Source organism: Abrus precatorius, unplaced genomic scaffold, assembly GCF_003935025.1.
Source record: "Abrus precatorius isolate BTA unplaced genomic scaffold, Abrus_2018 Scaffold9, whole genome shotgun sequence".
NCBI classification, from domain to species: domain Eukaryota; kingdom Viridiplantae; phylum Streptophyta; class Magnoliopsida; order Fabales; family Fabaceae; genus Abrus; species Abrus precatorius.
Window position 1 is genome coordinate 31,068,152 of NW_020874439.1, and position 22,287 is coordinate 31,090,438.

Here is a 22,287-nt window from a genome sequence, read left to right on the forward strand (position 1 = left end):
AAAAAGTATACATAAATTGTGTTCTTCAAAATTGATAATACATATAATATCAACTACAAATTTTTTATTTTATATATATTCTAAAAATACATTATAAATAAATAAAATACTTAGACAAAAATCATATTTTATTTACCTTATTCACATGCACACAACTTAACCAAACAAAACCCACCATTTTTCTAATCTTTACTTTCAGACACCAAAAGAATTATATATATAATTCAAAACAGTCCAAACATCCTTCTTCCCTCTCCCATCTTTCCTTATACCTTTTCTCTCTTTCTCTCCCATCGTTTCACTCTGCAATGGCACTTCTTCATTCTCAACCTCAATGTGTTCTCCTACCACCACTCTTTGCTCTCCTTTTCCTTGTTTTTCTTCGACAACACATAGCTTCTTCAGCTTTGCTACTAAGCTTGAAACATCACCACAATTTCCTCCACCATCAGAGACCAATGATCCATGCCAACCAAACCAACTGTGCCTTGTTTGTGGGAACTTGGGTCCTTGATGACACATACCCTCTTTACCAATCCTCTAACTGCCCCATCATAGATCCACAGTTCAACTGCAAAATGTTTGGTCGCCCTGATTCTGATTACCTTAAATATAGATGGAGACCCCTCAACTGTGAGCTCCCAAGGTACACCAAAGCTCAAAACAACAATTTTTGTGTCCTGAAGATACCATTTTTGTTATAAAGATAGTATTTTTGCATCAACAAATAATTGTTTATATTTGATAGTTTTACTAGACAGTTTTAAAAAATTAGTGATTTTTTTTTTATATATAAAAAGATGTTATTTTAAATGTGCACTTATTTTCAATGCAAATTTGTTCAGGAACTGTGGTGCTAGTACTTAATAGTATCTATTAGTCCTCTGAGTGGTTTTGTAGCATGTTCTTGGTAGGTTCAATGGAGTTGAGTTTCTGATGCAAATGAAAGGCAAGACTTTGATGTTTGTGGGTGATTCACTGGGGCGTAACCAATGGGAGTCATTGATTTGTATGATATATGCTCAAGTTCCTCAGACACAAACACAAATGGTCAGAGGAATGCCACTCTCCACCTTCAGATTCTTGGTGAGTCAAGCTTCACACTTTTTTTTATTAATTTTTTTCCTTCATAATATATGACCCACTCGGCATTTTCGCTAAAGTTTCATTTTTTATTGAGATTTAGGCGATGGTGTTGTCAATTAATTACCCATGTATTATTTCCTGGGAAAAAAAATTCAGATTTTGTTCATTTCACAGGGAAAAGGAAAGTAAGCGCAGTGTGTGGTTTTTCAGCAGCAGAACAGTTTGTGTCCCTTTATGTTAAGCTTCATTCAAAATCATAAAGAGTAGGTTCAAGATATTTTTAATAGGACAAAGTATCTGTTAGAAAAAGGAGGTGTTTGTGAGGTGGACCCAAATGTACTATTCGGTCATTATAGTTGGTCTAGTTGATGCAAACTGGATCTCTAAATTATGTCCATGCTTTTATCCGTATAAAGTAGACTTATCTTACATAAAAGCACCATTTTACAGCTGCAAAAGAGGTCCTAACTGGGTTTTGATATGGTATGTCCAGGACTACGGTGTGACCATTTCATTTTACAAGGCTCCTTATTTGGTAGAGGTTGATGTGGTCCAAGGGAAGAGAATTTTGAGGCTGGAAGTGGTAGATGGGAATGGTGACGCATGGAGGAGTGCCGATGTGCTTTCTTTCAACACTGGACATTGGTGGAGTCATCAAGGATCTCTTCAAGGGTATGCAACTATCTCTTCCCTCAAGGGTACCTGCTAAGGAATCAAAAGTCAAACTTTTTTGTCAGAAAACATAATAAATATATCTCCTCCGGTGATTTCTAATGTAGTCTAACTTAATGTTCAATAAAAATTTACTTTTTTCAATTCCTTATACAGTTATACCCATAAACAAAATATCCCCTCCAAAAAAATGATTTTTTTTTCTCTTTTTAGTCTTTTATATTTATATACGTATTCTAAAGTTTGAAGTAATTTGGTATTTGGGTTATTGAGTGCAGGTGGGATTACGTAGAATTAGGAGGCAAATACTACCCAGATATGGATCGTTTAGCAGCTTTGGAAAGGGGTCTGAAAACATGGGCTAATTGGGTGGAGTCCAATATTGATAGAAGCAGAACCAAAGTTTTCTTCCTGGGAATTTCTCCTACACACGAGAAGTAAGGACTCTGATTCTCTCTCTCTATTGTCCTGAATTGCTTTCTCTTTCTTACATTATTGTACTATAACATAGTGTGAGATGTCTAGGCTTCATGATCGTGTTTGTTCAATTGGAATAGCATATCCAAAACGTATAATGGTGAGTTAAGGGATAGGACTAGGAGACCCCTTTTTTTGACCTGTCACGACTCACAATTAGAGTCATGTGAGTTTTCAATCTTAGGGCTGAAATTCATGGTTTGTGTTAGTCCTTTGCCCCATCTCTATCAATTTGTTAGACACTTGGATTCTTTGATGATTGCCTTAGGATGGTGGTGCCCCGTATTATGTGACTAGTCATTTCATAAGCTAACCAATAATTTTCCAATTGTTATGAATAAGTATGCATCTTTTGTCACCCAAAAGAAAAAAAAAACACTCTCAAGACTAAAGATTTCTAGCGTGTGATTACTATTGTTTTAACTTTACTTTTGCTTCTAACACACAAAAAAAATAAAAAACTTTACTTTTAGTTTGCACCGTTATGTGTATGTGTTTACATATTTTAAAATAATAAAAATAAAAACTTGGAGCTATACAATTTGTACAAACTGCAAAGGCACCTTTTTATCGCTTTCATGGCCACTCATGTGAACATGAGGTGCATTTGGCACATTTATAGTCTTTCTTTCGATTCGATATTCCGACTCAATTTGGAGAAAGTTGTTCTCATGCATGTCCTAAAAAAAAATATTTTTTAATGTGTCGGTGAAGTAAAAACGCATCCATCATATTTTTTTAATTATTTACTATACACTTTTTTTACAAAATATTGAGACTGCAATTTATTTGTGGGTGGACATTTCGACCCACCCATTTCATGCCACATTTTTTATAACTTTTCATATAACAGATGTATAAGTTTTGTTCACCTCATATGACATATATTTAGATGCCTTATGATTACATACCAAAAAATGTTAATTTTTTTTTAACACAACTTTTCAACCCATGTGGCTAGTATTGTCCTTTGCCCCATTTTTTAACATGGGTATGCAACTATAGAAGTGTGACATTGATATATGGCACTACCAAGTAAACAGTGATTTGTGTTTTACAAATGTCACATTTAACATGTACAAGCTTCATTAATAGTTTCATTATAAGCTATGCTAAAACAGTTGCACTGATATGCAGTCCAAATGAATGGAATTCTGGAGTGACAACAATGACTACGAAGAATTGCTATGGTGAAACTGCACCAATAAGTGGCACTGGCACAGCATACCCTGGTGCATTCCCTGAGCAAATGAGGGTTGCGGATATGGTGATAAGAGAAATGAACAACCCTGCATATCTTCTTGACATCACAATGCTATCAGCATATAGGAAGGATGCACATCCTTCCATTTATAGTGGTGATTTGAGTCCTGAACAAAGAGCTAACCCTGATCACTCTGATTGCAGCCATTGGTGCCTTCCTGGATTGCCAGATACTTGGAATGAACTATTCTATACTGCTTTATTCTACTAATTTTGTGTTTTATTAGCTAAGTAAAGTAGCACACTTCATCTTCACTGTTTTTTTTTTTTTTTTGTCATAATTCTAATTAACACAGTTCAGCTTCAATATGTTTCTAATTTTTATAATTCTTAGCAAGTAATGCATTTGAGAGGGTTGCATGATAGCAACAACTGTTTAATTTGTAAAGATGTGCTAATGAAATGGAAAAATATTTTTTTTTCTATTGTAAAATATCTAGGAGGAAAGTATGCCTTGTCAAATGCAACATGTAACTCCTTGGGATTAGAGGAATTAATTTCAGGAATCTATACTTTAAAAAATGTTTGTAAGTTCTAACCATTGATCTCTTAGTGTTTTTTTTATATAAAAAAATATGAACAAAGTGTAATCAGATTTACAAATTGAGAAAGGCTTATCAATCTATGAAGAGAAGTAGCGAATAGTTTGTAGTTCTATTCATTACTTCAAAACTATGAATAAGGAAATATCTTTTGAAATGCTTTCTTTTATATGAAACGATACTTTTTTGGTTATATAAGACAAATACATTTGATAAAGAATGAAGGGGATTATTTCTATAGAAATAGTGAAAAATTAAAAGGGATATATTAAAAGGAAAAATAATTCAATGAGGGAAAGAAGTAAGGCTTCAACTTGTGGTTTCATTTTCGTTGTAGCTTATTCATGGCATTTGATTCATTATTTCTGCAAAATTTGAATTATTCTTCTAATTCGTTTGGCTTGAGAAATGCTTCCCAATAATCCTTGAAATCAGCAAAATCAAACTCCTCATAAGCTATCAAACCAAAACCATGGGATTCCTTTGATCCATTACATAAAATATACTTGCATTCAGTACCTGCTTTTTCCATCAAAACCAAGGTCCCGTCTTCTTAAAAATAAGAGGGGATTTTTTTTATTAAAAAATATTAATGTAATTCTTTATGTGATTTTTATATATTTTTTTAGCTTTTAATTCTTGAACTAATGTATCCTTCCTTTATAATAATTATGTGTTTTTTTTGTTAAGCTTCTTTAATTTGGAAAGTTAGCTTCGGCTGAAACATATAGATGGGTCAAAGTAAAAATAAGAATCATAAAAACAATCGGACTATCAAGTTAAATGTAACTTTTTTTTTTTTCAAAAAATATATTTTGATACCATTTAATTCAGGCGGAAAACGATTTGGGAGGGTGTAATTAAATTAAATTTTCATTTTCTTGCATATAACTGAATCTTAAATTTGATTTGATTCATCGATTGATCTTTCATATTTTTATTTTTCAATAAAAAATAGAAATAACTTCTTATTTTTATTTTCAATTGCCCAATCATCACAGTAGATACTTTGTTCTTTCTTTGGGCTCATGACAACTAAGCTTCATAGTCTTAAACGGTATAGCTATGACTGGGCTACCCAAAAGTTTAACCGGTCCATACTATTCAATGGGCTTGGGAAGGTTAGATTTGGACCTGTACCTTTACTTTAGCACCATCTTTTTGTCAGAAGTGATTAATATCTTTTATTAAAAATTTCGAAAGATAAAAGATAGGGTAGTGTAATTATTAAAAAAAGTGCAAAAATTAAAAATTATTAGATTTGGACATACGTGTGGGCTTTGTTGTAAGGATGCACATAGTAAACTACGACGTTCTACAATCTGTTTCAGTTCAGGATAAAAAAAAATCTTAAAAAAGAACAAAAATAATCATTTGTAAAAAAAGATATTTGGTAGAAATAGGAATAGAAGAGAATATATAGATGCGATAGGAGGATTTGAGACATCCAAATGTTGTTGATGTGTTCTACAATCACTTGCAAAGTCGTGCTTTACATCCCAAACGTCTTGAAGGGATACTTCTAGCCTTAGCCGATTTTAGCTCATAATTAGAGTGTTGTCTGTTGTTTCATGGTTGTAGCTAGTAAACCTCTACTTATGAAGATTTGCAGGTAACTTTTGTGTCTTTGCAGAAACTAGTTCCTTTTAGTGCTCCATTAGTATCATGAAACTTGAAAATATAAATCTCCATACGAAATCTACCATTTTCCTTTTTATTTTTGTTTTCTATGGGATGAAGAATATGCTTCAGTTCAGGTAGTAAATTTTGGTGATACCAATACAGCATTTACTTGGTGGAGCTTGCATTAAAAGTTAACTGATAAAAGAAACACAAGGCAACAACTTTTTTGTGTAAACACAATACATTATGATAGTGCTCAAGTCACAGAAATTCAAAATAAAGGCAAGATGTGGATAGCACAACACTTAAAACAGCTTGGTACAGAGCCTTATCTATATATTGCATTGCCTGGATAAAATACACATCAGGCAAAATTTTCATTTATGTTGGACTAGTGTGTAATATTTCTAGGTTCTATGCAACTAGTCCTTGCTATGGCTCATATTAGCTTTGGATGGCAAGTCCTAGCGGAGAAACTTCCATCTTGGGTATTATCTTCTCTGGTTCTACAGCTTTGGTCACTGAGTTGACCTGGTTATCATAAGCTGATGCATGCACTCCAAGTGCTGCTCTACCAGAAGGATCAAGGTTGCCGGACCAGGCAGCATCCCATTCAACTGCTTTCGCTGTGCTACATGCGACACTCGGTCCTCCAGGAACAGTGAGCCTGGCTGAGTTCTACAAAACCAAATTAAGGAACAAGAGATTTGAATTAGCCCTTGTTGAATAAAGAGGAATTATGATGTCTCCTGGTTCCAAATCTATAGTTGATTTGATTAAGTTACCTGAGGGAAGAACCTCTCAAAGATCATTCTGTAGTAGTATGCTTCCTTGGTCGTGGGAGTGTTAAAGGGGAAAATGTGAGCAGCATTGAGCATCATTTTGTCAGTAACCTACGAGAAAACGATAAGAACCAATTGTCATGTTTTCTTATAATGAAATGGTGTGAAGTTTTAATGAAATATTGTGCATGAAGGTTGAATTCATGTTTACATGTTTTGCAGCATGGGCTTTAAGGCCATCAATCCAACCATAGCCAACTCCATCACTGAATTGTTCTTTCTGTCTATATAAAATGTGCTGCATGATATTAAATTATTAGATGTTAGTTAACAAATTAATTTTGCATCTACATTGTGCAGTATACAGACATTAAAACAAATAAGTGTACCTTTGGCAGGTAAGGATGCTCTTCATCATCAAAGGCCCTCCTTAGCACCCATTTCTCAATTCGTCCTTCATCTCGTTTTATCTGAACACAGTAAACAGATTAGATAGTGAACCAACTAATAAAATGTGACATTTTTGAGTAATGAAGCATTGCATCATACTGTATTCATACCATTTTATACTCAGGATCAATGTTCATGGCAACACTGATAAACTCCTTGTCCAAAAATGGTACTCGAGCTTCTAGACCCCAAGCATAGGTTGATTTGTTGGCTCTCAAGCAATCATATTTGTGGAGAGCCTTAATCTGCATAAAACAAAAAAGAAAGGAAAATGTTTATTAACCCTCTACTTCAATCAAGTACATTGTTCTGATAAGGAATATGGTAACTTTATGACCTTGCGGCATGTTTCTTGGTGGAACTCTTCTTTGTTTGGTGCCTTGTGGAAATACAAATACCCTCCAAAAACCTCATCAGATCCTTCTCCAGAGAGAACCATTTTGACTCCTAGAGACTTGATCTTACGAGACATAAGGAACATTGGGATGCTTGCCCTTATGGTCGTAACATCGTATGTTTCAATGTGATAGATGACATCCTCAATGGCATCTAACCCATCCTGCATACACCATATACAAAAGATTTACTAATTATGATTCTTGTTAATTGAAAGACCCACAAATATCAAGCAGAAAAATGCTATTTCACTCAGATATACCTGAACAGTATAGTGAAACTCATGATGAACAGTTCCTATATAGTCTGCCACTTCTTTTGCAGCCTTCAGGTCTGGTGCACCCTATTAAATGCCAAGATGACAAGATTAAAAAAAAAAACTACTTTTTTCATATATAAAGATTAAAAATATCATCTAAATTAATTTGCAATTCATTCATAATTTAGAATAGGTACACACCTCAAGACCTACACAGAATGAGTGTAGTTTTGCTCCCCATTGCTTGGCAGCCTTTGTTCCTGCCAAGTAGCGGGCAGTGACAGATGCAACCAAGGAAGAGTCCAAACCTCCCGAGAGTAAAACACCAAAGGGCACATCAGTCATCAACCTCTTTATGACAGCCTGCAATCACGATCACCAGTAAAGTTGGTTAGATGGACCAAACAACACTATAATGTTCTATTATGATTATTTTATCATGGACTTATTCATTCACTGTTTAGGTTATACTGTGTAAAAGTTTTCAAACAAAAAACTTCCAATTACGATGATATGTTGAGCCTTTGTGAATCCTACCTTCTCAAAGGCATGCCTCAAAGCAAGAGGATCATAAGGAGCAGATGGAATAGCCTCAGAGAACCATGGAGGATTGTACCATCTACGGAACCCTCTTTCTTTGCTAGAGTATAAGTGACCAGGTGGAAAAGACTCAAAATGTTCACAATCATCATTCAGCCCCTTCATTTCTGATGAAATCCAAACAGAACCTAAACACAAGTATGTCAAACTTGTCACAATTTATTCAATTCAAATCTGTTGTTTAAGTTGCTAGAATTCCTGAACTCAATTCAATAGCAGGGATATTATAATTTATAACCTTACCATCTAGTCCCCAACCAATGTACAAGGAAGTGACCCCTATAGCGTCCCGTGCCACTATAAAACTGTTGTCGCGGGTGTCCAGCAGAACAAATGAAAATATACCATCCAGCATGTCCACAAAGTTTTCTCCGTACTCCTCATACTAGAAAAATCAACACCAACAAGCAGGTGATAAGAACAAGTCCAGTCATGGTTAACAACCATATTCTATATGACAATAAGGATGGAAATTTTTTATCAAGAAAGTGAATAAGAATAATTGATGAAAAAAAAGTTTATAATATTTCTTTTGATTTTTATGTGTAGGTGACCATGTTAAAAATTGCTGTAACTTGTAAAATATACATAAAGATGACTAACCAGATGGGCAATAACATCACAGTCACTTCCTGTACGGAACTTGTGATCAGGCAATTGTTTCCTGAGCTCTTCATGATTGTAGATCTCTCCATTCACCTTGTTTTCAGGGGATGATATTTAACATCAGTCATAATTTATTGCAGTTAAAATGGTGAAATAAGGACTAAGAGATTAACAAATAAAGACAACACAATTTAGAATTCAATTAAAATATACTAAATTTTTACACTATCATCCAATTATAAATTGTCATATTATCAATAATAAACTTTTTTAAAAATTATTTTAAAATCGTTGCAATAATATTTTTTAATTAATTGACAGTAGTGTAAATTTTTTTTGACTAAAAGTGCATCAAAATTAAACACAGCAATTTATGCACTACCATGGTATGGTATGAGTAAGTCAAAATCATTGAATATCACAAGGCTTACCGTAACAATGACAGATTTGTCTTCATTGAAGAGGGGTTGATCACCAGAAGCAGGATCAACTATGGCTAACCGTTGATGAGCCAAATAGCAATCACCATGTTGGTGAAGCCCACTCCAGTCAGGGCCACGATGCTTCAACCTGTGACATCAACAAACCAATTATAAGGACTCATTCAAACTAAACTTTCTCAAGGGACTCTTGAAAAATTCCTCATGCACTTCCTAGACCAATAAACTCCTTTTCGTCACATACTTTCTTTCCAATTGTCATTCTTTTGTTGGACTTTTATACTATAAAGTTACCAATAATTGCATAACAACCTGGACCCCACATCCAAGTATGTTTTATCTCAATAAGCCAGTGATCTAACAGGTTTTTTGAGTCTATAAAGTTTATTCTAAAACACTCGTTGTCCACTTTTCTTGTCAAAACCCACACATGTTTATCCTAAAATACTTGTACTTGTTATATCTAAAAGATGGGTACCGGGCCCCAATATGAAGCAACAATTATAATTTCAGTTCTTATATTTATATTAAACTCATTTCCTTTAAAATATTGAACGTACTAGACAGTAGACACCACCGTGGTATCATAAGCACCGCCATTTATAGCTAGTTTTAATAATTTTAGCAAGTTCTTGCTAAAAATGTTGTTATCATCTTAAAAGCAAAATATACTAAAATTTCCACTTTTCACTACTCAATTCTCAATATTAACAAAAGAAAACTCTAGGTAGGGAAGAATTTGAGCAATGAAATGAAGCAAAACAAGAAACTTTGAATTGAAACATCAAAGTTAAGTAAAGGGTATTGGAAAAGAAAGAAAGAAAAATATTTTTTCTTTCTTCTCTACGGGGTGTGTCAGAGAACAAAGATAGAATCATTGCCTGCGAGAAAGCTCAAGCACGCGAACCCTTTTGGTTTGAGAGGAATCAGAGCAACCAAGAACAGCAAGTATACCACACATTGTGATATTCTATGACAGGATATTATGATATGATATGATGATATAATATGTAAACTATGATAAAGAGAAAATAGCTTTTGAGAGAAAAACTGAGAGAAAAGAAAGTGTAATGAAAATTGAGAAGAAGATAAAGAAAGAAAGAAAGAAAAACGAAGATTAAGGAGCAAAGAGAGGGAAAGAACAACACGTAGAACGGTTCTAAGTTGAAAGAGTTCAGTACTCCACTCATCAACGTACACGTATTTATACGCGGAGGGTGGAGGTTAAACGGTGTCGTTTCATCTCACGTCGCTTGGTTTACCGGCTACCGGGTGGTCCCCGTAACTCAACACGGGGACCACCGCCTCTTTCGTCTTGCGTCCTGCCACGTGCCATGACGTAATTTGCTATGGGATATTTTTGTCACTTCATTTAATTTTTTTATTTTTATTTTTCTGCTTCTCATTTGGTCTCCACATATAACACAGAAATATTTATATTTTTTTTAAAGGGGGAAATATTAATCCTTAATACTTTTCTTTTTTTAAGTTCTTTCGGAGTTTATACGAATCAATCAACTGTTACGTCAGCTTGTTTCTATTTTTTCAGACGTAGTAATTAAATAATTGAAAAATGTCTAAATTTTTTTAATGTAAATATTATTTTAGTTAACCCAAGTGTTAAGATTCTTACAATATTACTTGATTTCGGAATCGGATTTTGATTAAGTTGTTTTGTCGATACTTTAATTATGTTATAACCATTATTTATCAATAAAAAGAGTAAGATATAAAAGAGATAAGTTGAATTAATAATGACACACACATTTTAAGTAAAGTATCTATTTCTATATTATATATTATATATTCCAAAAAAGTCCAATATCATGATTAGAGTTGAATAAAATGATTGAAAAAAAATACTTTTATAAAGATTATAAATTATTTTTACAGGGTCAAATAAATTTTGTAAAATTTGTCTTAAATATATATTTTATTCAAACTGTTATTATTATTATTATTATTATTATTATTAACTTTTTACTTTCACTTTAAAAAATATCGTATCATTAAAAATAAATTTTTAACGAAGATCTAAATATACATAATAAAAATAGCAAAAAAAATATACATAATAAAAAGTTATAAAAATTAATATAATTTATGTATTATATTATTTTTTATAAAAAAATTATGATACATAAATTCTTATTATATATCTTTAAACACATATTTAAAAAATTATATTAAAAAAATATCAAAACCCTTTTTTTAGATTATACACATTTTTTTTTACTATAAGATTGTTTCTTCTACTACAATAATTTTAAATGATGCAATTTCAAATTTCCCGTAAGACAATGTCAATAATCTCAAAACTTAGAAATCGTTTTCTTTTTTTCTTTTTTTATTTAGAAAAAACATCTACCTGTGTTTCGAAATTTTAGGCATATTACTATTTACCAACACAATTAACCAGTAATATTTGAATAACCAATTTCTCTCTTTTTTTTAAAACGAAATTTAATAGAAATACTATTAATTAAATAAATAAAAACCTAGTTCAATATTCCAGGACAATAAGATTACTAAAATTTAAATTTGATGAAAAAAGTTTAAGTACGACGAATTATTTTATTTCTAATGGATCAAGTTACTTAAGAAAAATAACTAACGATCAAAATTCGATTTATTTTTTATATAAAATTTGAAAATTATATATATCAAACTATGGAATTTTTGAAAAAATAATAAAAATATGAAATCTAAAAATAGGTGTTAAAACAATAAAAAAAATTATACAGTTTTAAAACTTGCTAATGAAAATTTATAAAAAATATTAGAAAATTAAAATTAGTTAATGATGATTTTTAAAAAATAAAAAAAATTTATTCACGTTTTTTATGATTTTTATATTTTTGTAATTTTTCTTAAAAACCTGTATTTTGATAATTTTTTCATTTTTTGTATAAAAAATCTCATATTTCACTCTTGTCTTTTTCTTTTTTTTTTTATCTGTGTAGTTTTCTTCGACTAAGTTATATGTTTTGTAATAAAAAAAATCTAATAACTTTAGTTATAAGTTAGAAAATGGGAATTGAGTGGAAGATAAAAAAAAAAAAAAGTCAAAATGATTCGCTGCAAGTGCATATTTTCAACAAATCCACGTGGCAGTAACTTGTGCGACACCTTTTAATCCCTTACGTGCAATCGACGTGGCTTTGAATAGTTTATGTTTTTGGTCAAGTGGGTATACCATTACATGCCATCACACATGAGAGTTTATGCAATGCTGTTTAGCTTATTATTCGGTTTTTTTAATATTTTAATAATAAATTTAATTTATACATAATTTCAGTCTCTTTAATTTAAATCGTTTTATTTTTAAAAATTACATTTTATTTTTATAAATTTTAATGATTTAAATTAAGTTTTTTAAGATTTTATTTAATAATTTGAAAAAAAAATACTATAAATTTATAAAAGCTCAAAAATTTAAATTCAAATTGATTAATTGCTGATAAAGGGAAATGTATGCGGAGACTGTTATTTTCATGTAGTTATGATAATATACGTAACGAATAAGACGAACATCACGTGTAACTTTTCCAATTCGATGCATATATTTCCAATGTAATTGCATATTCTCGTCATAACAATTGAATGATAATTTCACAAATCATCATATCCCCAACAAAAGGGTTCTTCGATTATCTGCAACTTGTTCTTCAGTTTATACTTCCCGAATTTCTCTGTTTTTAAGGTTTATTCTGAATGCCTTTTTCCAGAAGTATATATATTCACATTCCTTAGTGTTAAAATTTAATAATTTTTGATAAAATATAAAAATAAAAAATTTAATTATTAAATTATCTTATGTTATTTTTGTAATTATGTATATCACATGATACATTGAGTTTGAGCGCATATTTTTTATTAGTACTTTTTATATTAAAAAAATATTATTTTTGCATTAGTAGTATTATCTTTGATTTCACATAGAATGTTATTATTATTTTTTTCTTTTGGATAAACGAATCTAAAAAATTTAATAGTTGAATTATTCATTTTGTCTTGTTTCCCCACATCTCATTCCATCAACTTTATGGCCATTCAATGTTTATTTGCCGCGTTTGCACATGTGGAAGTGGATAAGAACCTTAGGCAACTGGATCCATATTCTTTTTCTTTCAAGTAAGTTAAATTTGCATAAAGAAACAAAGAATGATGCCAATTACCAAACACAGAAGTCCCTTTCGTGGAAATGTCTGCATAGTACAATTCACCTAAGAATTCTCACCCATTATCTTCTTTGTGGTCACATACTATATGCAAGCTTTGAAAACTTCAATTAATATAAAATGTTTCTTTAATATGCAGATAAGTAATTGTATAACTATTTTAATAACTAGTCTCAGAAAAAAAATAGAATTTTATTAGGATAATTACTGTAAAAAATCTTAATTATTAATAAGATCAGTAGTTTACTTCATAAATCTCCATAAACAAATATGTATTATGTTTTTAGAATTAACACATTGCTTTTAAAATTTTAAGTAGAACATTAAAAGTTGTTTCAACGTGAAATAAATTAATTCAAGTATATTTCTAAAATCATGAAAAATGATATTTTTATTTAATAATTATATAGTCCAATTATCTTACATAATAATACTTTATATATAATTTAACAAAATAAATTTAAAAGAATTTATTAGTCATCGTTTAATCTTAAATAGGTTCAGAGAAGTTCCACAAATTCTTTTAAACACCTTCTAAATATTTATTGAATAGGTGCAATTATTTTAATTTGTTTTTTTTATTTTTTTATAAACAAAATATATATTATTAGAGAGAATTCAAGGAGAATTTAATTTTTTTTATATTAAAGTTTACTTTGGATAAATTTTTCAAAAAGTCTTTATAGGAGAAAAAGATCGCTGTGATAAATAAATAAATTTCTCTCATTAAAGAAGTTAAATGAGAAATATTTTTAAAAAAATAAAAAAAAAGTTATTTTTAATTTATAAGAGAAGTTTTATTTATTTATTTTTCTTATAAAAATTTCTTAAAAATTTATTTAAATCTAGCCTAAATACAAAATACAAAATTAAATAAATTAACTGGATAATTAATTTCTCGTATTCACTCCAAGCTTTTAGCGTGATGATGTTATAATGTAGTGATAGTTTGTGCTGACTAGGTGAAAGAAATATATACCAGGTGATATATATATTGAAAACAATGTTTGGAGTTTATTGTTTTTTAAAATTTTAATGATAATATAATATTTAAATATAAATATTTTTTAATTGAGTATTTTTTATAAGAAAAGGCTAAAAAATACCGTGAATATATCAAAGTAAACATTTTCATGTATTTTAGTTTGGATCAAAAGACTGTTTGAAAAATCGTACGAAGAAATTATCTAAAGAATTGTTTAAAGAACAATTGAAAAGATCATCTAAATCATCATAAAATAATGTTTACACCTGCATTTGATAAAATAAATAATTATATATATATATATATATATATATATATATATATATATATATATATATATATATATATATAAAATTAACCCTGTTAAAAATCTCTACCTAAGATATCTGTAAAGTTGATGTACAAAGCAATGATAGCTTTGTTCTAAAGAAACAAAACATAAATGCTTTGTATTGAGGAAAAAGCGAACTTCAAAGTAACAAATATAGGATGTAAAAATAAATATATTTTTCAAACGATATGATACAAAGACTTCGTGCATTTAATGTATAGTAAATAGTCAACATGCCAAATCAAAATGTTTACATCCATGAAATTATATATATATATATATATATATATATATATATAGAGAGAGAGAGAGAGAGAGAGAGAGAATTGTGATGAAGAAGATAAACAATTCCTTTCATTTTTTTTAAGTTAAAATCCTGCCTCAAAACTTTTTTTTTGTTTCTTCTTTTGAAACATATTGAACACTTTGATTGCATTATTTATAGTTATATCAAAAGATATTTTAGTCTTCTCTTTATATTTTTGAATAACATCAAGATACTTGTATAAAAATATATTTGAAGTTTAAGTTTAGAGAAATTTAGTGTAAAAATAATATTTGAGTTTTTTCTTTACTTGCAAAACTTCATATTATATTAAAATATATTGTTCTTTGTGGCATGGATTGGACATAATTATTAGTGAATTGAGGGTGAATTAAAAACAATTTGTGTGGTTTTCTTTTTATCTTAATTTTTTACTAATTGAGTTATCTTTTGATCCATCTTTGTTTAGAACTTGTTCCTTGATTAAAATAATAAAATCTGGTTATTTATAAATTTGTCTAATACATCATGTGATCATTCTTAATTAAAAGGTTGTACACCATCAACTTGCACAATTTTCTTTTATGAAAAACTTTAAATCTAAATTATCTAACACATAATTTGATTTCCCCTCTTTTGTGTTCATATGTTTTTATAATTATTTTAGTTCTTATAAAATGACTAAAGTAAATTTTGCATATAACAGTATTTTTTGAGAAAAATAAAAAATTATTAAATAATAAAAGAGTGAATCTAACTTATAGTATAAATTGATTGCACTATATATATCTCTTTGTTGAACTTTACCTCTTTTTAAGTTCTTTACTTTTAAAGAGTATTCTCACCCGTGCGAGTGTTTTTATTTTTATTTTTATTTCAAAATCAAACATTACAAAGTGTCTTTGAATTCAAAAAGTTTAAGATTAATCTTTGCTCATGATCTGTAACTATTGTTGATTTTAAAAAAATTTTCACATGGTGAAATTTGAACACATAATCTTTTGTTAAGTGTTCACAGTTTATTTTTGTTCTTTTACTTTTTGTACCTATTAGTCTATTACCATAATCATGATTAGGTGAATTAATTTTTTAATGAGTTTTGAAGACACAAAATTAAAAATAATAAATAATAATTTTTATTAAAAATAGTATTTAATGTTATTACATTAAATTTTATAAATGTTAATAAAAAAAATTTATATAGATTTTACTACGAGCTTTTAGATATACATTAAAAAAATTATAAATAAATTTAAATGTAATTAGTTTGGTAATTAGTTAATGCTTAATCGAATGGATGTCACTAAATTAGTGTTCTTTAGTGATTAACTATCATTGCTTCGTGGGTAGTGGCAGTAGGTTTGAAAGCATGACATATATATTTTTTACATCCATTGGAGAGTGAGTGCTAATATATATATATATATCAAGTTGGTTCTTATTTTATAGATTGGTTGATGTAACGAACCTTTTCTAAAGTTAAGTGAAAGTTTACATAAACAATTAATTATTATATTTTTTTAACTCATCTTTTTATTGAGATTAAGCTTTATTTATAATGGAAACTAAAAATTGAATATCAGGTGTTGAAGAATTTAATATCCCAATTTAAGAAAAATGGATATTTTAATATCAACTCACAGTGTTGTTTTTAAAATTATTATGTAAAAATCCATTGACTAACTATTGGTGAACTCTTATAATTATTTTTATATCTAATATATTATTGATGTATGTAGGAACTTTTTGGACTTAAAATATAATAATTCATTATTGTATCTTGTGTTGAATCATATAGTTTTGTAGAAATGGAAAGCTACCTAAGTCTTTGTTATCTTATTTTGTAGCACTTGTGCCAAAAGTGTCTTGTCCATAACAGATATCTGATTTTCGGCCTATCTCATTATTAGGTTGTCTTTATAAGATTATTTCCAAGCTAGCAAATAGGTTGAAAGGAGTTTTGGATTCAATAATTTCAGAAGAACAATCAGCCTTTATTCCGGGAAGGAACATGTTAGATAGTGTACTTGTGGCTAATGAAGCAGTTGATTATGTGCGGAGGTATAATAAGAGGTGTTTTGTGTTAAAACTTGATTATGAAAAGGCGTATGATTCGATAGAGTGGGGATATCTTTTGTTTATGTTACGTAGCTTTGGATTTTCTGACAAATGGGTCAGTTGGATGGAAGCTTGTGTGTGTGGGGGAAGCCTATCAGCTTTGATTAATGGTTATCCTACATTGGAGGTTCATATTGAGCGGGGCCTAAAACAGGGGGATCCTCTTGCCCCTTTTCTTTTTCTTGTGGTAGCAGAAGGGTTAGGAGTTCTTATGCGGAAGGCAGTGACTAGTGGGTTGTTCTCTGGTGTTACGATTGGGGAAAGGGGACCAGATATTTCTTTGCTGCAGTTTGCGGATGACACATTGATTATGGGAGAGGCTTCGGTGCAGAATTTGTGGACTTTGAAAGCAGTATTACGTAGCTTTGAATTAATGTCAGGTATGAAAATTAACTTCCATAAATCTTTTGTATTGGGGATTAATACTGGTGATGACTTTGAAAACTTGGCTGCGGAGTTCCTACATTGTAAGATTGGTAGTTTCTCATTAAAGTATCTCGGGTTACAATTAGGTGTTAACCCGAGAAAGCCTAGTGCATGGAAGGGTGTGTTAGAGGCTCTTAAAAAGCGGTTAGCGTCATGGAAGCATAGGTATTTATCGATTGGAGGTAGGGTGACTTTGATTAATGCCGTTCTTAATTCTATGTCATTGCACTCGTTATCCTTTTTTAAGGTGCCGAAGTCGGTAATAAAGGAAATTATCACTATCCAACGGAATTTTTTATGGAAGGGTGTTAAGGATGGATCTAAAATCTTCTGGGTGAAATGGAAAACTGTATGTAGACCGCGGAAGAATGGTGGCTTGGGCATTAGGAATGTGCAGTGGTTTAATTGGGCGCTTCTTGGTAAATAGTTGTGGCGATGTGTTAACTGTTCTAGTTCATTGTGGGTGCGGGTGTTGGAATCTAGATATGGAAGATTAGCTTCTTCTCTTCAGCGTTCATCAGTTCACAACAGATGTTCTTTGTGGTGGCGTGATTTGCTGGAGGTTATTCATCAAGGGAATTCATGGCTGGATGAGAAGTTTGATAGAAGTGTGGGTGCAGGTTTTCACACTCTCTTTTGGAGAGATAAGTGGGTAGGAGGGGTGCGATTGTGTGAAGCATTTTCGCGATTATTTGCAGTGGCGAGAAATGCTGAATCATGTGTATTGGAGAATGGTTTTCATGATGGCACTAGATGGGTTTGGAATGTTAGTTGGCGAAGAGGACTCTTTCAACATGAGATCTTGAGCTTTAATCTTTTGTTGGAACTTGTGGATGGAGTTTCTATTAAGTTACTACAAGAAGATAAATGGGTATGGATAGCAGATTCTTCAGGTTGTTATTCAGTGCAATCTGCGTATTCATGGCTATTTAAACTTTTTGGTGGTCCTAATAGTGTAGATCAGTGTACGGCAGATGCCTTGCAAAGGCTATGGAGAGGGAAGGTCCCTCTTAAATGTCTGATTTTTTCTTGGCAATTGTTGTTGAATGCACTTCCTTGTAAAGGTTTACTGATTGATCGTGGTGTTCAAATTGATGATATAACTTGTTGCTTCTGTCATGGTTTGGAGGAACTTCCAACTCATTTATTTTTAACGTGCTCAGTTTCATCTCAAATCTGGTACTTTACTGCGCGTTGGCTTGGATTCTCACTGGTTCTGCCTTCAGATTTATCGACTCACTTGCTTTCTTGGGTTGGTGTTGGCTGTAGTAAAAGAGAAGGAATATGCTTATTAATTATTTGGGTAAGTACAGTGTTGTCTTTATGGTTGCATAGAAATAGAATTATATTTTCCAATGGTGTTTTGGATGAGAGGGAAGTCCTAGATTCTATTATTCTGAGATCCTGGAAATGGTTATCACTTGTTAGTAAGGGAGAAGCTATTATGTTAGCTGATTGATATTTGAACCCACGAAATTGCATCTGTCTTAATTTTGTATAAGTATATTTTTGCTTTTTATTTCTCTGAGTAAGTAGTTTTGTGTATATGGGTTTTGAGTTCCCCTTGAACTTTTTTTAATAAGATTTGTTTTGCCTATAAAAAAAAAAAAAAGAACAGAGAGATGACATAACTTCATTAGTTATAAAATATTATGAGTTTCACGTTAAATAGATAAAATGCTCAATATAATATTTAAGTTGTTGGGCTTTTTTTATTACTTGAATTTGAGTAAAATTTTAAATAAATATTTAGATGAAAATAATTAATATAAAAATTAAATAAATTTTTTCTCATAAATTAAAAGTAATTAATTAATATTTCTTAAATTTTAAAAAAGTTAAATAATTTTTTTTTAAAAAATAGAGAAATATAAATTAATTTTAACTAATTAAAAATTTATTTTATTTGATTGCTTAATTTTTTATATTTATGTATTTATTGGAAATTTAATTTAATTAATTAGTAAGTCTTAAACCTTGTTTGAGTAAGCCAGATAAGTTTTTGTGAGAGAAAATAAAAAATGAATAGAATTTCTTATATAAGTTAAAATAAAATTTATTTATTCTTTACATTATTATTTTTATCTACTTAAAATCCATACTTGACCCTAATTTTTTTAGTTGGCCTTTCCTTTCATACCTAAGTCACAACACAAAAGCTCCTGAAACAAGCAACAACACTTCCAACATTTTAAACTGCCAGGTAATAAAGTTTATATATATATATATATATATATATATATATATATATATATATATATGCAACATTAGCGTGATGTAGCTTACTTCATTTGTGTCAAATTGAAAATTTTCCATCAGTTATATTGTTCTAAGGTTGTGTTTGATAAGAAATTTTAAAATTACTATAATTTATGTATTTGAATAGTAAAATAATTACAAATTTTAATTAGATATTTTATGTCAAATAAACATAATTTCAATTGATTTATTTTTAAAAAATTAAAAATCTCTCTATTATATTTAACTTTTTATATTTATCATTCATAACTCCTCCCATACTCGATTCCTATTATAAATTCCTACTTTCATAATTTTTAAAATTTTAAAACTCTTTATCCAAATACAACTTAATATATAATTGAGAGAAAAATCAACTTTATATTCGTCATCCTCTAGTCACAAATCAGACTTATATTGAATTTTTAATGCAGAACTTGTAATGTTTTTTAAAGAATGTATATATATCAAATCAAGTCATATATCATATAAAAGCTCAAACATCTCTCTCTGTTCAGCTATGCACTTTTTCCTTTTCGTATCATACAAGATAAAAACATATGCATTGGTAGAAACTAAAAGAGAAAAAAACAAACCATTAAGACCAATTTAATTTGATGAGGTTCATTGGCTTTTAGACATCTCTAGGGGTTCATTTAATTTTACGTACGTATACATGGTTTATGTACATACGTGTGTGGCACTTGTTTATTGTGACTTGTGACGAATTTGGAGACATTATGATTGGTATAGGTAACTTGGTATTTGTTTTCATGGCGAAGGGGGAAAATATAAAAGAAAAGAAGTCAAGAAAAACTAAAAGTTGATGTCTTTGTCGATAGTATGGTGGAAAACATCGCTTCAGAAAAACAATGTCGTTCTTTTGCATCCAAATCTTACTGACTTTTAGAGGTTACAAAGAGTTCCTTTTTGTATTTATTCATAATGTATAGTGCTTCACACCCCTTTAATTTTTAGTTTAGTTTATGTCTTTTGGTATCTCCGTTAGGTCGTGCTCTCATTTTCTTTTTCTTCGTTATTTCCTAATCCACATACATAACTTAAGACATTGACAATGACTTCTTAATTTAATAACAAAAAGTATTGCTACCTTTCTAATTTTAAGAAAATTTTAATGGTTAAAAAATATAAAGACACATTTATCTTCGTATAATTTTAAATAAAAAATTCTCTTTCCCTTTTATGACACTTCAATAATTTTATTTTGTTCACTTTTTGTTATTATTTTGTATAATAATAAACAACTAATATTATTTTATAATTTATTCATATTAAGTAATGTTTGTTTGATAAAAAAAATATTTTCTAAGTTCTTTTGATAAGAAATAAATAATTAATGCATTAAGAATAAGAAAAATAATTAATTTAATTTATAATCCATGTATTCAAAGGTAAATATATTTATGTGCATTCACTTTAAAAGAATTTTGTCTTTTTTTGGTTTTGTAGGAGTCCTATTTCTTTTAATCAAATTGCTATTCAAAATATATTAGTTAATTTTAAAATGGGAACTATTTTGTTGTATACATGCATTGATAAAAAGGAAAGTAGTCTCTTAGTTGAAGTAGTATTTTATTTCTTGTCATAATACGACACCATTGTGACTTTTAAAAACTTGTTTAATTAAACTAATGAATATACGATTAGATCCTAACCAGAACCGCATAATAAATACACTGAAAAACTCGTGGGTAGTTTATATATGGGACCAATAAATTATTGTTCCATTGCGATGATTTTTCGATGATCTTGTTAATTATTGAAGCTAATAAGACAACAAGATGATCGTTAAGTACATATTAATTTACTATTTTATTAATCGCGTAAACTTCGCCTAAAAAAATACATAATATCGATATATTCAATAAAAAGAAGCTAGTAATATATAGCTGAGTGCATACATAGTTAACAACTATATATATATATATATAATACGCAGAGGAAGCATGCAGAAGATACCTGATGACGGCATTGTTGGCCAAACCCTCAACACTAGCAGCTGATAGAAAGTTCACAACTCACGTCAAACATTCATATGATATGATATTATAATTATTTATTTTATAACTATTAATTGTAATTTAAAAACTTATAAAATAAATAGAAGTGAAAGTCTATGCAACGAGGCAAAATCTATAATTGATGATACTTTTGTTAATTTAATAATAAAAAAGGGGTTATATTTTATTTTATTTTAAAAAATCATTAAAAATATTCATTTAAAATATATCTTTTTAAAAGTTAACTCTTAAATACATCCTAAAAAATGAAAAAAAATGTTAATTTCAATTCTTAAGACTGAGTTTAATAATAAATTTTTGTTAAAAGTATTTATCATATTTTTATAATTATAAGTTAAATATATTTTTAATAAAAAATATTATTTTTATATACTTAAATTTAATTTAGAGATTAAAAGCAAGAAATCCTATACAAAATTTAAACCCATATACAATATTGCTAATTGAACTATTCGGGGATGACAATTATCCTCACCCTTTTAAATGGATAAACACTGTTTTTATT

The 22,287-nt window shown here is 29.5% G+C and overlaps 2 protein-coding genes across 3 annotated transcripts; one reads left to right on the forward strand and one right to left on the reverse strand.

The window, feature by feature from the left end:
• Window positions 1-273: 273 nt before the first annotated feature.
• Window positions 274-3,743, forward strand: LOC113850483 (protein PMR5-like). The gene is made up of 5 exons (XM_027481046.1): window positions 274-646; window positions 915-1,086; window positions 1,580-1,758; window positions 2,037-2,195; window positions 3,373-3,743. Exons 1-5 carry the CDS (start codon window positions 309-311, stop codon window positions 3,707-3,709), a joined length of 1,185 nt encoding a protein of 394 aa, XP_027336847.1. The 5' UTR covers window positions 274-308; the 3' UTR covers window positions 3,710-3,743.
• Window positions 3,744-5,818: 2,075 nt separating this feature from the next.
• LOC113849759 (asparagine synthetase [glutamine-hydrolyzing] 2) lies at window positions 5,819-10,375 on the reverse strand. Of its 2 annotated transcripts, none has more exons than XM_027479901.1 (13): window positions 10,078-10,239; window positions 9,188-9,326; window positions 8,739-8,849; window positions 8,394-8,526; window positions 8,088-8,278; window positions 7,752-7,913; window positions 7,554-7,634; window positions 7,233-7,454; window positions 7,006-7,140; window positions 6,835-6,915; window positions 6,657-6,743; window positions 6,449-6,556; window positions 5,819-6,341 (listed from the first exon to the last, which is right to left on the reverse strand). In XM_027479901.1, the coding sequence occupies exons 1-13, from the start codon at window positions 10,155-10,157 to the stop codon at window positions 6,108-6,110; spliced, it is 1,764 nt and encodes a 587-aa protein (XP_027335702.1). In that variant the 5' UTR covers window positions 10,158-10,239; the 3' UTR covers window positions 5,819-6,107. The 2 variants fall into 2 exon arrangements, with proteins under 2 accessions (XP_027335702.1, XP_027335701.1); XM_027479900.1 differs by having other exon boundaries at window positions 5,821-6,341; window positions 8,394-8,535; window positions 8,754-8,849; window positions 10,078-10,375.
• Between the last annotated feature and the right edge of the window lie 11,912 nt (window positions 10,376-22,287).